The sequence below is a fragment of the Ips typographus genome, linkage group LG16 (assembly GCF_016097725.1).
Source record: "Ips typographus isolate SLU linkage group LG16, UJ_Ityp_2.0, whole genome shotgun sequence".
NCBI lineage: Eukaryota > Metazoa > Arthropoda > Insecta > Coleoptera > Curculionidae > Ips > Ips typographus.
The window spans coordinates 2,869,473-2,886,757 of record NC_138437.1 but is presented as its reverse complement, the minus strand read 5'-3'; the positions used below and the strand labels follow the sequence as shown (position 1 = coordinate 2,886,757).

At 32.6% G+C, this 17,285-nt stretch overlaps 1 protein-coding gene across 3 annotated transcripts in view; it reads left to right on the top strand.

The window, feature by feature from the left end:
• Positions 1 to 9,232: 9,232 nt before the first annotated feature.
• Positions 9,233 to 17,285, top strand: part of svp (COUP transcription factor 2) — a 42,597-nt gene continuing 34,544 nt past the window's right edge. For 2 of the 3 annotated variants that reach the window (XR_014180834.1, XM_081993617.1), the window contains exons 1-2: positions 9,233 to 9,837; positions 15,103 to 15,252. Coding sequence is in view for 2 of the 3 variants with exons in the window: in XM_081993617.1 (XP_081849743.1) it covers positions 9,543 to 9,837; positions 15,103 to 15,252 (445 nt within the window). In the remaining variant the exon portion in view is untranslated. The remainder of the gene's footprint in view (positions 9,838 to 15,102; positions 15,253 to 17,285) is intronic. The other variant, XM_081993618.1, reaches the window with a different exon arrangement.

Genomic DNA, 17,285 nt, shown 5'->3' with positions numbered 1-17,285 from the left:
GAAAAGCACTAAGATGGGACGAGATAGAAAACATTGCGCTCAGAAAACTTTCGAGACGCGGGATAGCTGCCCTGTTGAATATTGTTAACGCAATACTTCGACTGAGGCACTTTCCTTTGATTGGAAGAGAGCCGATGTTATCCTATTCCCGAAACCACAAAAGGACCCGTTGTTCCCCCAGAATTATCGGCCCATCAGCCTCCTGCCATCCTTGGGAAAAGTGGCAGAAGTTATTATCCTCAGAAGGCTAAAGTAGCAAGAAGAGGACCTGCACGTCATCCCCGACGAGCAATTTGGTTCCGTAGGACACTATCAACGGAACTCCACGACCTGAGGATGACCGAGTACATCACGGAAGGGTTCAACAGGAAAGAAGCGACAGGAGCCGTGCTGCTAGACGTCTCCAAGGCCTTCGACAGGGTTTGGGACAGAGGACTTCTAATCAAGATGCTGGATGTCGGCTTCAGTCGGCCTGGTAAAACTACTTAGATCTTTTCTTTCAGCTCGTCGCTTTCGAGTCAAAATCGACAGCGTCTATTCAAGTTTTAGTATATTCATAGAGTGCCGCAAGGTGCAGTACTGTCGCCATTTCTCTATAATATTTATGTTTCAGATCCGCCTAGAACTCAGCGAACCAGCTGAGCACTCTACGCGGATGACACTGCGATCATGGCCCGGAGCAGGAGCGGCCGACTCCTGACCCGATACTTGTAAGAGGAGACCACAGCATTGTAGAAATGGTGCAACAAATGGAAGATCGACCTAAACGGGCAGAAAACGCAGGCCATAGTCTTCAAAAGAAGACCCAAAATGAGGATAGAAGGCAACGTCAGGTTAAAAGACATGGACATCGAGTGGCGCAACGAGGGGACGTACCTTGGGGTCAAGATGGACCCAAAACTCACGTGGGAAAGCCACGCCAGACAGAAATCCAGAGCGACAAGAGCAAACTGTACCCCATGACAAGCAGGACATCGAAGCTGGCACTTCGGAACAAAGTGACGCTCATCAAGTCGGTTCTTCAACCGCACCTGACCTACGCCTCGGTGGAAAACATTTGAGCTCAGGACAGTGGTGGACACCCCATGGTACGTCAGAAATGTGGACATCCAGCGAGACTTGAAGTTCACCACCGCAACGGAAAGGATCAAGCAGAGCGCAGTGAAGATATTCCAAAAAGCGGAAAGCAGCGAAAACCAGCTACTGCGAGAAGCAGTGAACTACTATCCGGAGCTAGAAGCACCCCACAAACGACCCCGATACTAGCTATTGGATAACGGGTAATTATTAATAAGTTTTTCTTTCTGTTTCAGATAGACGATAATTCAGGACCAACCAACCAAGAAGAGGACTACAATTTTCCCCCAGATCTTCCCCCCGGGTGGCAAGAATTTTATTCTCAAAATCTGGGTAGATCCTTTCCGCAGTTATCCCGGTGCTGACTGGGCTCTGGCGGCACTTTCCCTCGCTTTGCCTACGCAAAAGGGGGAAAACCATCCCCCACTCACCAGACCCTAACTACCCAAAACTTTAGGATGTAAAAACAGACGGACGAAAGCCGGCTCCTATAGTTTGCCAGGACCACCAGAGATGGACGAGCTGACGAAGAAAGAAGAAATGGATGACAAGAAGAGCCCCTCCGTCGGCGCAGGCATCCTTTTCCCAGGACAGAGGACGCCGATGCAACTCTGGGAACTTCCCGAAAGGGAAAATTCCTGGACTTGTAGCGACTTCCTCTTCCAGACCTATCCTCCTATTCATTTTCTCTCTCTGAGGGTCTAATTGAGGACAAAAGTTCACATAAGCAAACCTTTCAGGACTTGAGAATTTAATTAATATTTAGCCTATCGTTTTGCTGACAAATCCACAATTTTTATGAAATATCTAAGAAACGGTGCAAGACAGGTATAGGGAAGTATTAACATTTATTAATCGCCTTTTTGCGAGGAATTCAAAGATTAGATTAGAAACAGGGTGTTTCATTTGATGGTTGATGTTTCATTTCATAATAGTTGGTGTTACACCACAAAGTCTAATATATTTTAGGTAAAGAGTTTGAACCCAACTTAGGCTATACACCAAATTTCAACAAAAAATGAGCCGTTCTCTAGATACTTCTAATATACCATCAGCGTGAATCACCCTGTATCTAATAGAAAACAAGAATTCAATCAGAATGTTAAATTGTGACAACTTCGACTATATTTCTTTATTTTTATTCATTATTTATAAATTGAACTGCATCACTGTATTTTTCCCTTTCATCAAATTCTCAATGCAAATATTGTAAATTGACATTTTTAGTTTCGTAGTCAATAAGGTTTAGTTTTGTATATGTTTACTACTTAGTATTATGGGAAATTCCAATACACTGATGATGACAATATTCAAAGAACAGAAACCAAGTTTACGACACCAGGTATATTTTTATTTATATTTTTAATCCAAATAATAATCTACAGGCCTACTCATTAATCAGTTCAACAGTTTAATTTAAAAGGAAGCTTTCAAGTTTTGGTCGTCACTTTTAAAGCTCTAAAACAAAACTCAAAGCTTTACGCACTTTTTTTATACTTTGTGGGTTGTAACTATAAGTAAGTTGCTGCTGGCAATAAATTTTAAAATAAATTTAAAGCTACGTAATACTATTAAAATCACGGAACAGATTTAGCCGTCGAGTTATTTATGCTTTCGGGTAATCTTATCGTTTTCAATGAAACTAAACCGAGCATTAAATCTGCTAAGGAGACAAAATGAATTAAAATGAAGTCTCTACGGGGCTGCAAACGAACAGTGTTCAGTAGCGTACATGACGTGTGCTCCTTACATGATTTTTAATATGTCAGTTATGAATGAATTTTTTTTTTGTTAAGTGGATTTAGAAGGGTGCTTGATCAATGTTGCATAATTTAAAAAGAACTTAATCATTGTATTGTCTTGGTACAATAGGTGTATAAAAAAGGGAGGGTTCTAATTGCATTTGAAAAAGAATAGGACAATTGATGTTGAACGTAGCAAAAGTCATGAATATTAAGAAAGTGACGCCACTGAGGGAGCCGGTGGAAAAGACACAAGAGCGCGGTTAATTTCAAATTCCAAGCGAATATGATCCGGTGCTTTTCTTCGCGAGAATCAGGAAGAAAGTCTCGGCCCGAGAGGCTTATCTGGTCCTCTTTTGTGTCGAGATCGGGCATAACCGAGCAAAACAATACTTCATTGGGATAGATGGATGCCTAATTGGGAATCGGAGGAATCGCGGACAGCCGCCGAAGGGACTTTTTTAAATTAGAACTCCGACGAAACCTTTTTGTCAGGCTCCGCTTCTTTATTGGATTAGCTTTTCATTCCATAATCGAGACATAAAAACTTTTTGCCAGCGTTTACATTAGATTTCGAACTTGCGGTCTCAAATTTTCTCTATTGTATCGAATCCGCCATATTTATTATGCATTTCGGAAAGTAGGGAGTAATAGTAAAACTTTAGTAACAACACTCACTAAATGATTATTGTCAATGTTGTTTTGACGTTTATTAATCATAATATTGTTAAGTTAGGCAAATACTCTCGCACTCTCATAAAATTGTTTTGTAGTAAAATATTTTTTTAGTACAGAATGAGTATAAACCACAGTATAAACATTTTTAATACAAAAGGGTGAGTGTAGTTGTGCATTTTATTGCTAAATAATTTGGTAAAAAAAAATTCAAAATATTTTTATTGTATCTGGAGATATCCAACAAAAACCGAAAAAGTCAAATTTCTATTTTATTTTTTTACCACTGTATTATTGATTATTTTGGAAAATGAATGACACCTTCTGAAGGCACTTTTTATGCTCTTCAAGAAAATATGTTGTTTTCAGCTCCGACGTTTCGTTTTTTAGATACCATCATCAACTTAAATTCTTCAAATAAGAATCTGAACTTTTTATTCTGTTTGTTAGTAGCTACAGACCTCCCGAAACTAATGATGTGCCACGCTTGTCAAAAAATTATACCTATTGTTTAAATACGCATTTAGAATTCATATGTTAACATGATGAGTAGATAATTTAGTTTGATATGATTTAATAATTAGGTTTTGCTCTTTTTAACACTAAAAATAAAGTTTAAGCTGTTTCATTAAAACTGAGTATCTGAAAAATAAATAATTAACCACAAACATAATTTATTTTTAAATGAATGAAAAGTCATAATTCTCTCTATTTTTCGAAAGACCAACAAACCGAACTGTATGTATGGAGATTTTGTTTATCTTTGGAGATAATGGAAGAACGGTTAAATGATGAAAGTTTTATAGAATTTAATGACAAACTCATACCCGGTTTGCAGTGTGGATTATAAAATATGCAACTAGTTTCTAAACCACACTAAAAGCAGTTTTAAAATAAAGACTTTCTTAAGAAACTTTTTTTACATAGAATTGGATAAAGTTTTAAGAAAAGTTGTATTGTCACTTGTTTTTGAGTAATGCATCATATTTTTGAGAAATCGTATATAGAGGCCATTTTGTTTTTCTGCATCATCAAAACAAACTTAAAATTTCTTTTTCAACAATGTATTGATTCGTACCATTGGCACGTCCCTAACATGTAAAAATTGAGTTCTTTTAAGTAAGCTTAAAACTAAAGATATTTGTTAATTCCAAAAAAAAAATTTCAAGAAAATAAAAGTAATTCGGCAATACTTGAAGAGAGAGAAGAAGAGAGTAACCATGTGATCCAGGTTAACTACAGAATTGTGGATTTTAATTTAGTTTTTCAGTTTTATACGTTTTTCACTGGATAGTAACAAAACTAAATAGAATGTCGCCAATCTGGAAAACCGAGATAGATAAATAACAAAATAGTAAATAAAAAGTAGGAAAAATGGTGTATTTCAAAGGTGCCAAAACGGGGCAACATTTTGAGAGTTTAACAAATTTTATTTAATCTTGTAGTAAGCATCAGAATAAATTAATAACAATTTTGGTAATTATTATTAAAATATAATAATGTTTTGTTTAATAAACACCGGATTTTTTTAACAGTTAGAGAGTTAACAAAACGTATGTTTTTTGTTTTCTATTCAAGACAGAAAACTCAGTTGGGACAGTTGGTATATGTATCTTTAAAAAGAGAATTTTAAGTTCTTTTCGATGACGTGAAAAAACAAAATGGAGTTTATAAGATTTATTATAAATTTAGTAATAGATATGACTTAAAACAAATGATTTTTTTAAGTATACCTAAGAAGGTGTATTATGTCTCCATTCAAAATTGCCTCAAAGAAATTTCTTTAAAATGCAGTGTTGCATCTTTTCTAATTTTATAATAAAACTAATACAATTTGAAAAATAAAATTATCTTTATATATATATCTTTCCCCATTTAACCGACACTAAGATTATACAAAAATCCCCAATTTGAACCACCCTGTATAATGACCTATATTGACAATCACACTAAAAAATATACGTATAGTTAACTTAAAACTGTTTTTAAACTAGCGTATCGATTGTGTAATCGTGTTTAATTCAAACCTATTGTTTCCACTAATTTACATGTTTTGGATATTTTTACATTACATACATTGATTATCATAAAGTATAATTTATTTAGCACAGTTGGTATAATTGCTAAGTTTATTGGAAATCCGAATAACAGGGCAATCAAATGCATTAATATATTACACAAAGGATTTTAAATTTGTGTATATCCGTCCGTACAGGAAGTTAAAGTTCTATTTGAAAATCCAAAATTGAAATAACTGCCTATTAAGATACTGAACCGAAAAAATCCAATATTCTCTGCTTTTTTAACCATAAAAAACGTAGGTATTATTTTTCTCAGATACCAAACTTTGGAATCACACTGTATAGAACACTTTCCTCATATGAAAAATTGTCATTTTAAGTCAGCTTGATTTTTTCAATTTTTTGATAAAACTAATTTAAACATTTTATTAAAATTTTACGGTTTTTATAACTTTACTTTCATGCCTAGAAAAACCTGCATATTTAAGTTTAATTAAACATTTCAATCAAAATAGAATGTAGTATATCGTGGTTATGTTTTTAATTTATAGATTTTTTATTACTTTATTACTTTATTTTTTACAAAATTACACAAATGGAAAATGACATCAAAGGTTTCTGTCGTAGTTGCCTGTTGATCTCTCCAATATGTGGCGCTAATAAAACAGAAAGTATTACAAATGGGTTTTAATAGAAAAACATTTCCAAAAAGCTACTGATTATTATTAATGTAAATATTTTACAAATATTGTTAGTTAACAAACTAGAAATGTAACTGTGTTAACCAATTAAAACCTAAAAATTACATGTGAAAGGATTCAAAAAAAAACTGTTCACATGACAAATGGAAGAAACCTGGCACTTTAGCTCATAATGTTGTGAGAAAAATAATGTAAAATTTGTTTGGTTGACAACACAAAACAAACAGCTTAAACAAAGAAATCAAACAAAAAAAATGTTAATTTAGTATTTAACGGGCAAATAAAACGCATATAAGTTTTTTATAAACATAGCAGCCTTTTGCTTTAACCATTTTAATATCTTTGTCTCTTTTCTTTTTACCTTTATTTTATTATTCTGCTATCAACAACATTTTAGGACCTTCAATTACAAAAATGTGTAGCTTTTGTAAGTTAACTGTTCCGTTTCTTCTGTTTCCATGTTTGTTAAAACTGATTTGCGTAGTAATATAAGGTGTATTGCAGAATGATTAAGTTGAAATAGTTTTTTAAGTTCTTGAAACCAGAATTCGGTGTAAAGATATAATAATTATAAGTCGTGCATATAATTTGTTTAAATATTTCTAGATAAAAATTGTTTGTTTCATCAATTTATGTGTAGTTTTTGTATAGGTTTAAGTAAGTAGTCTGAAGTTATCTCCCTTAAAATGTTTAAGATATTTTTTACACATTTTGGCTTGTTGTGTTGATTCCACCAAAGGCTTGTATATTTCATTGTCGTATATTTAAATGCATGTACGTTTATCTTAATTCAAAACGTTATCACCAGGATAATAGCAATAAAACTGGACTGGATAAATGTTCTGAAAACACTATAAAGTTAAAGAGGTTAAATGTCAGTTTAAAAATAATAAAAAACAGTGAAGTCTCAATTACTCAGCACACTTCCACACTACTTATAATTATCTACACACAAAACATCTACAGAGGATTTAGTGCACAAAAATCGATTCTACATAAATCCACATCAACAATCACCACATGCAACCCTCTAAAAGGAAGAAAATAAAAAAGATAAAAGCTCAAAACAGTCACTCAAGCACCAAATCCATTCAGCAACATTAAAATGCACTCAACTCAAAAAGTATCAAGTGTTCAGGGATGCAACTACAAGGACCGATGCAATTCCGCAATCGAAAAACTATGCGATATGCGACTGATTTCGAACTGACGTTTCCACAGCATGGAATAAAGTCGGGAAGCACGTGTCCGCGAATCAGCCAGTACGGTTAACAGTTCTTCATACCCGATTTGTCTGTTTATAGGGTCCTAAGCCGCAAGCCGACCAGGGACGGACTCGGTCAGAATTAGATTCTGCTACAATTTTGTAAAATTTTATTTCTTATAAAATGTAGCCCAAAAATTCTACAAAGGAAAATAATGATGAAAACAGAATAAATTTAAAAACAAATGACAAATGACAAATTGCTATACTATTTTTCAAATATTTTGCTTACAACCACTTTTAACACCAAAAATATTAAAAAAAAACGATGTTTATGTAAGAGCTGTTTACTTAAAACGACATAACACATCATCTTCTAAAGTTTCGCACATCAGTAGAGAAACACCCTGTATAATTATTTTATATAGTAAGCCTATGACACAGTACTTTCAGCTCAATCAAGATGGTTTCAATAATTGTAATGTACACCACTTGTGACATGGTAATTCCCAATTGTTTCATAAAAAAATAACTAAAAGTTAAATTAAGAATATCTTTCACAGGTTGATCCATATTTTTCATTGTATGTAATATTAATTTAGAGGTTGCTTTATCAGAATTATTGACACATATTTAAAAAATCATAATGCTGATGTAACAGACAGGAACTATTATATTTTTTCATGTACATTTCTTTCACATGTTTGCAAATTTTACCATCTTTTTTGTTATTTAGAAATTTTGATAATCGACGAATAAACACAATGATGGAAAATTACTCTTAGAAAATATGTGAATTTAGATTAATAATTTAATACTCTGTTCGTTGATAAGTAAAGCATTGCAGACTCAAATTTTTATGGACTTTTTAATCTACGCTTTATTATTTATATCTAATTCAAGCAATTTTGATTAACTAAAATGGCCTGAGTGACTATAATGATGGTTATTAACCAAACTGTATATCACGAAAAATTGTCTTTACATAGGGCAAGTACCTATATTTTTAGAGGAATATGATTACAAGAACTGTATATTGTTGTTCTTAAAAGTGGTAAGAATCATTTGCACTTTCAAAATAATGGATAATAATTGTGTTCATCATTTTGGAGGTGAAAATCCAACCTAACCTAATATGTCCTATGCCACTATTTCTCTGTTTTCCATGAACAGACATATCCGATTAACCTTATGCACAGTTTTTAAGTATTTTTGTGTGTGTATTAATTGGATGTTTATTCATAATAAAATAGACCAAACTGTAATGATTTTGGCAATAGTTTTAATAAAAAAAATAACACATTTCAATCTCATATGATTTAGTGTACCTAAATGTTACAGCTTTTTAATTTTGATACTATAACTCAAGTACAAACAGTTTACTAGAACCTAAGAGAAGGTAAGTGATTCTCGCTTGGTACCTTGTACCTCTATCTCACTCAGGTCAATTGTAAAGTCAATAGCCGTGCCTTTTGCGTCTTTCATTATATGACAGGTAAATGAATACATATAACCTGTTTATATGAATTTGGACCGTTTAAAAAAGGGATTAACAGGTAACAGGAGGGCGGGATTGGAGAAAAAGGGGTTCAAAAGGTTATTGTGCTTTTTTTGGGGTTGTGCAGTTTAGGTTTCCAATTATTAACACAATTTTCACATTTCCAGTTGATCACATAACTTTGACAATACTGATACACCGATGATTATGCAGGTATGGATATTTGAATTTGATTAGTGAATTAGGTGCGGATATATTAGTAAGTGGTAATATCGATAGTCAATGTGATTTGATTTTGAATTTGGGGTTTGGGCAAGTCCGTTGCTGATATTTGGTTAGGAATCGCGCCGTCTCAAGCTACGTTACCCGGGTCCCCCACCCGACCCGGGTAACGCCCCATGGCCTATCGTGACCCGGCTCGAACTAAGGACCTCCCAGGCCCGCCCAGGCCAAGTTGGTGCCGGGCCGAGCAAAAGGTCACCAGTAGAGGCTAGAGATTGTCGCAGGGTCGACCTATCACCTCTTTGCAGAGCGAGAACACGAGAGCGAATTTTGTAAGTGCGAAAAACCCATTCGGCCAAGTGGTGACCGCGTCCAGGTGCCCGTGATGGTGCTGTAGTGCCCATGGCATCCTTGGTGGCCAATTCGTGGCGCGAACCACCGCTGGTGAACCCAGTGCTACCAACTGCGGGACTTAACTCGTTGAATTCTTTACCGCCGGTCGCGGCAGTTCAACCGCCCAACACTGTTCAACCCGTTTCAACACTCTCAGATGCACCAACTGGTGATTTGGCGCTTCTGAGTCGTCAAACTCCGTCTCAGAACAGCACCGGTAGTACTGACAAAAATCAAAATATTGAGTGTGTGGTCTGTGGGGACAAAAGCTCCGGGAAACACTACGGACAATTTACGTGCGAAGGTACGTAAAATTTTAAAAAAACACTAAAAACCAATCTCGGTACCATCATTGCAAAAGACTAAACAATCAAAGCTAGATATGTGTATAATCTTCTATAGTTATGCATATTATTTTTGACCCCAGAGGGACGTCCTGACACTCCTGACCCCTTGCCTGACCCTTTCATTAATTGCTTACCCCCAGAATATTGTCTGTAAAACGCTTTTTATATTTATTTAGATAAGCAGGCTTGACTAAAAACTCAGGATTTTGAAATCTAACAAACTTGATTTGAAATTCTACGATTTTGCGTATTTTGATTAAATTAAACTCTCTAAAAGCAGATACAAATCTGTCCAACATTTATTAGTTTTTTCCGTAAGTTCAAAGAGCCAATTGAAAAATACATATAATTTTGTTAGAAGTGCTAGCGAAAGGCTTAAAAAATTAAATAGACAAATTCAAGCCAAAAGATAAACTCTGTTAAATGGTGCAAAGTTTTGTTTAATATTTTCTAACTAGTCTTTTATCGAGAGTACTTGATTCATAAACCAAAAATTCTAATTCTCTGGCCATTTTAAAAATCTGTGTTATGTATTCAATTACAAAATATTACTAGATTTGGTATACAAATTTGAGACTAATAAAGTTCACATCAATAATTTTAACAAACGTGATTATTTTATCATACTTTATTCGTTTATATACGTTATCAAATCTCAGAATTGTAATTCACTTATTTTACTCGTTACCCTTGAAAATATACAATTAAGCAGAAAGTAAAAAATCATAAAACAAAAGAATGCAAATCAAAGAAGATTGAAGATTTATTCTAAACACCTAATTTGATTGAAAAAAACATGCAAATTACGGCTTCTGCATTCTTAACAATTCAGGTTTATTGATGGTTTACACGTTTTTAATTCAGCTTTTCTGTAATGAGCTAGCTCCTACTCTCTTATATAAAATAAAAATACTATATAAATTAGGATTAAAATAAACAATATATGTATTTGTACTATATATGGACTGTTATTTTGCTCCACATTTTTGTTATCAGACGTAAAATCCAGTGTATTTCCACTGCATAAAAAAATATGTAAACATATTTAAAATCTCTTGGATAAACGTTATACTTACGTTACGACAAAATACGACTGATAGCAATTAATTAAAATTTTAATAAAATGTTATCAGTTAATTAATAAAACCTTTTTTAGTTAATAAAACCAGTACACAGTTGTTTATATTTATAGTACTTAATTATTAGCCAACAATACAATTCAAATTACCTAAAACAACAATTATATCGTATATGTTATGCTTCAATTAATTTTTTTGGAAATTGCTATTTTCCACATTTTTTTATGGGTTAAGCAAAAAATTGTTTATATACATTTTATATACAAAATAAGGTAACAAAAATTAAAATTAAAGTTTTTTCTCATAAAAAATTGCAAAGAAAACTGCATTCAGCCAAACAGGATCAAAAAAAATTGTTTTTTCTTTATTCAATACCTACATTAAGTTTTGCACACAAAGTTTCGATTTTTACTCCATAGATATAGACGATAGGTTCGTCATTATCATATAACAAATATTTCTTATATTCAATAGATTCACGCCACAATTTTCTTCGACACCCAGTATAGTCCTACTAATTTTAAAATAAATCTCCATTAGCCTAACTTATTTGTGAGATGTATAGGTAAATTTACGGTTAGTTCATACTTTTTGTTTATATTCCCACAATAAAGTTCATAGAAAAGCATTAATATTTAAATGTAATACATCAAAGGTATCTCGAAGGAAATACATAAAGAAACACAGAAAAAGAAACACGACAAATTACACCAAATATTTTAATTAGATTTGATTAGAATACACTTAAAATCTAGTTTTTGCAACAAAATTATTTTTAAGTACCTCTCTGTTAAACCTTAATCTAAATTGTAAACATGTATTAGTGCTTTGACTAGTGTAGTAAAGAAGAGAGTTATGAAAGTTTGTTAATTGAAAAAACCGAAATAATACCTGTCAAATTTTAATTCTAAATTGATTAATGATTACAGAACTGATTTTAATAAATAGGTATTAAATCTAATCAAAAACGCCATAAAAGAAATTTACCTTAGTCAAACAAACTTGATACACCTGCCAAATCGTTGAGCGTTTTGGGCTAACTATTATAGAGTTTCTCCTCTATGCGACTGTTCAACTCTTTCTAACGTACATTGGCATCTTGCAAGAAATTAATGATTTCAGTGATCTTATGACTGAACAAAAATTAAAAAACTTGTTTAGTTATTACTTTTAGACATATATTTGCAAATATCATTTTACTATAACATTATATACACAGTTTTAACCAATCAATAATACGCAAAAACTGCTAGTTTATTCCATGAGGAGTTTTTTCTCAGTACATTGCTAATTTATTATATTTTGTGTACTTTTTGGCTTCAGTATTAAACACAAATCGCTATTTTATTAAATAATATCTAAAGTCTGAGAGTTAAAATGACATTTCGGTCACAAAAATCTCATTTTGTAGGATACCAATTTAACACAAATATCCAAAATATGGCTAGATATTATCACTTTAACACATTACTAGGCCATTCCATTTAACTACTAACAGTTGATTAAATTCACTCGTTTTAGTATTTAGGCCAAATTAGTTGAACATAGAATCATAATGGAAGAAAAAGCTAAAAAATATTTGTTGTACTAAAATTGACATTGCATTTTTTTGTCGTTAACACACTGATTAAACGTATAGTAAAATTAATTATTACAGAAACCTTTGGTTAATCATTCTGCACTAAATTAACTTTCTATCTGTACAAGACCAAAACCCTATAATTGGATGTTTTCAGATAATTAAACATCAAACATTGATGGTTTAACTAAATTCGATTTTCACGACTCCCTATATAAGATGAAATTTGAAGCAGTGACATTTCAATCTCGAATACTTTGGCAACTGATTAGGCACGTGTAAGCATTAATTTAACCTATGGAAAGTATTTAAAATGCTTTGTTTTATGCGAGAGTGACAGTGATGGGGAATTTTTGTTTTAAATGTTTCTACTGTTGCTCAGCTGGAATTAGTTGCTTACTTTCAAGAAAGTAATTTAGTATTTAAATTGTTGATTGAATACTCAAAGATGCTGAATTGAATTTTTTATCTGGTGACTTAGTAAAGTATGTGTGGCTTTAAAAAAATGTAACAGTAATTAGCATACAATATCAAATATTTGGATTTATTGGAAATTTTGACCTTTAGGAAAAAAACTTCAAGGTAATTGATGTACATGTGCTTGTTATTTTTTTGATCACTTCGAAAACACTACACACTTCCAATACATTATTCAAAAAGCAATACTAACATTTCCAAATCCATTTTGTAAATTTATCTCCATTAAAAAAGAACAAAACAAAGAGGTATGATTAATTGACATGTCAATGCTAAAGAATGTACGCTTAATACCTGCATCTATTAAATCTCACATATTCACATTGAGTAGGCTTGATTAGAAGCTTTATTAATTGCGCGAAAGTGAGTGATATCCCGTGACAAATAGCAACCATTAAAGCAATTACACAGATCGGTGTTTTCGGTTAAAGCGTTTATAGGCTATGTTGTATAAGTCGGTGATATTTCACGAGAATAGGTTCTAAAAGGTGACCTAAAATTTTGATGATCACTAACACCCACTGGTTGTTTTGGTTGTACAGAAGCAAAAGGGTTGGTCACACAATAATAACTTCACGCAAAAATGATTTTAGAGAAACAATGTTCCTCGTAATAATTGAACGAAGGACACCTGGCTCAATTTTCATTTTCTATAAAATATTAACAATAAGTCGAGCAGTTGGTCAGTATTTTTTCGTGTTCTTTGTATACAACATGCACCCAAATAATTCAAAAACAATCGTGGCCGGACGCACTGACAATATATGAATTGTTTCCAGATTTATATAATTGTGTGTGAACCGTCCAACCAGAAACACGTTAAAAATTCTGCAGTGGATAACAATCACCAATGTCACGGTTTGTAAGCAATGCACCTTAGCCCCAGAGGTGGTCAGCTTTTTTAGTTAGGGTTCTGCTATATTTATTATAAAACGCTTATTTAACGACTTTCAGTCTAACGTTAAAACTGTTAATAAGTAATAAATGGTTTTTAGAAAAAAAAAGGGACCGATACTCTATTCAGATGCTTATAAAAAAGAAGAGCGAAAAAATTAACCCCTCCATAAAAACATTAGAGAGACAAAACGCGACTTGAAAAGGAATTATTGTCCTCAAGCCCATCATCATACGTGTCCCATCTTTTATAGGTTTACTGCCAAAATGGTTTTATAAAGGATCATTTTTCTTCCCTTCATATTCCCAGGGGCATTGTTAACATCTAGCCCTGAGGCATCCTTACACCCTCGAAAATTTCGCACAAAAATCAAACACTTTTATTATTTTACTAATGGTTACACGACTTCAGTCTAGCTGTAAATAAAAGTTTTTATTTTGAGTACTGATCAAGTTTCATTAAAGTAAATCATTTTGATCTAAGGCGTAATTTTACACCCAGGAAATCATACAATAGTAAGAAACCTTTCTTTTAGGATTAGTCAGATTTAAAGTCTGAAGGAATTCATGTCAAACGCATTGAGTCAATAGGGTTTCCCTGAAACCATTTTCTTCATTTGATATTAAAGTAGTTTTCCGGTTCAACGTTTCTCTGCTGCTTTGAACTGCGGCTAATTAATTAAGTTAAATTTCTAAACATTGCACTGATATCACTTAATTAGTATTTTTAGCAAGTAATTAAGTGATATGCATAGTGTCAATGGCTGACTTTTTGCAACTGGCTAAACCGTATTGCAACGTCTGGTTAAACTGATTTTTTATGGTCTAATGAAAACATAAGTAAAACTGAAAAAGTTTGCAAGGTTTGAACCTACGAACCAAAGAAAAGGGGATAGCACTCGACCTTGACTAATTCATAACCCCTTACAAAATCAGACGTGTTTACCCTGTGGAACGATATAATAATCCTTATTAAAATGTTGGTTTTTAGAACATTTGAAATGATTTAAAAAGATTTCAGAAAACAATCTTTTGGGCAAGACGTTAACTATCGAACAAATTCACCGTCACTAAAAATCCATTCCGCGTTATATCTGCATGATTTATGCCGTTCATCCCTTTTTCATTTGTAACCTTTGACGCTCGAGTGTTTTTGATGTGTTACTAAAGCAACGATATTTTGTTTCTTGCAGGTTGCAAATCGTTTTTTAAACGGAGTGTTCGACGCAATTTGACTTATTCGTGCCGCGGTAGCCGAAATTGTCCGATAGACCAACATCATAGGAACCAGTGCCAATTTTGCAGACTTCGAAAATGTATAAAGATGGGGATGAGAAGAGAAGGTAATTATCTTAATAAATTTACTTTTATGTTTAAAAAACGCTAATGGAATATAAAACTCAATTAGCCCATTGGCGTTTGTAACACCTCAGGCTTATTGAAATCAGCACCAATAACTTTTTATCATTCCATCATATTTCAAACTTGTATAAGCAACAATATTCTTATATCTATCGGATAAGAAATCGGGGTCAGTACCGTAATTTGTTTTCATACACAAAGAAAGCGGTTTTTTGTAGTGTTATATTATTATTTCTGTATCATACCTTAACAATAATAACACCAGAAGGGTTAAACCAATGAATAAAAAATATAGCAGGAAGGAGCAATAGCAATCAAAGAGGGGGACAAAAATCGTTCAGTATGGCGGCCGTAAACTGACAGAAAATCAGTGACGATAATCAATCTGCTATTGCCCACTATTCACAAATCCACTCGTCAATAATAATTCAACTAATTTAAGTTTGCAAAAATTAACCTTTAACGGACCAAAAAGCAAAACAAACAAAAACAACAAATTACTGATTATATTTTTTTCAAAGTTCACTTGTAGTAAATAATAGCAAGGGTGAACTGGGTACACTCTTCAAAAACCATGAGTTTTGATTAATTAAGTAGGTAAATAGGTACATAGGAACTCACTTATCTGAATTTTTTTTAGGTCATTTTCTCAAATTAAGTTGTAAAATCGTGTATCGTTGAATTGATCTTTATGAGCACTCTTAAAAGCTGAAGTAATATACAGGCTGTTAGGTTTGAATTAAGAAAGTTGATATACTTTGTGACTGACCCTGTATACTTGTAAACCTCGTTTCACCCTCACGTCATGCGCCGTTATTTACTATAACAATATGCAAACTTTGAGATGATAAAATCTGTAGTTTTTGAGATATTTGCAATATTCCAGATTTTAATAAAAATTTAATTTAAAAAAATCTATATTAACAATCATGCTCCTATACAAAATATACCTACACTTTCACCTTTATGAGTAATTGAAAATATTTTAAATATTTGAATTTTATTGGTATAATAGCAACCATACTATTGTAAAATTGTATCCAGTGTATATTTTAGGTTTAAAAAGCAGTTTTAGTACAAATCAAACTGTGAACTATTCTGGAAAAACATTATTTACATTTTAGTGCTTGGATGATGTAAAAAATTCAATGTGACTAATTGTTAGAAAACATTTAATACCTTATTACTTCTTGGTCATTCGTAATTACTCAGAAATCAACTTATTTTGGAATATTATGGCTCTTACAAGCAACAAAAGAAACACCTAGTCTAATGAGTTGGAGTAGCAATATATCTAAAATAGAGAGTGCTATAAGACTGGAGAATGTTAATTTAAAACATGACTGCTCTACTTATAATTTCTTTTTATGTTTATCTTCAATAATCTTTCATAAGAACTGTTTTGAGAATGAAGAATGATTATCACTGAAGAAGTGTTAAGTCATCATAACAAATATATCTATGATCTTCTCAAAGTGGAAAATTCGCTAAAAGAATGTATCAATTATCTTTTGTGTTAACAAGAATGCTACAATCACATTGCTTGCTAATGTGGAAACAATATTATTAAAGTGATATAATAAGAGAGTATAACCAAAGACTATCAATTTTGCGCTCTCTCTTACAAAATCCTACAGACTTTTGAATGCTTTATTAGCCATCCAGGTTAATAAAAAGCCAAAATTATATTTTGCCTAAACATTTGTATGCATAAGAAATAACTAACTACCAAACTGAAACAAGGGTTGTCAGCAATACCACCTAACTGTGGTTGTTGTGGTTAAAGTAGCTCAAAAACCAATCTTACAACGTATACGTTTCTAAACTCTTGTTATGCAGTTAAATCATTTTTCAAATTCATTAAGTAGTATAATTTGCAAAAATTACTATAGTGACTAAAACTGAACAACAGCACTCAATGAATCAATGTTTAATGACAATATAAATGGTTATTTCATCAATTAAGAAAGATATTACTTTTCGTTACCAGTTACAAAAAATCAACAGTTGTCAG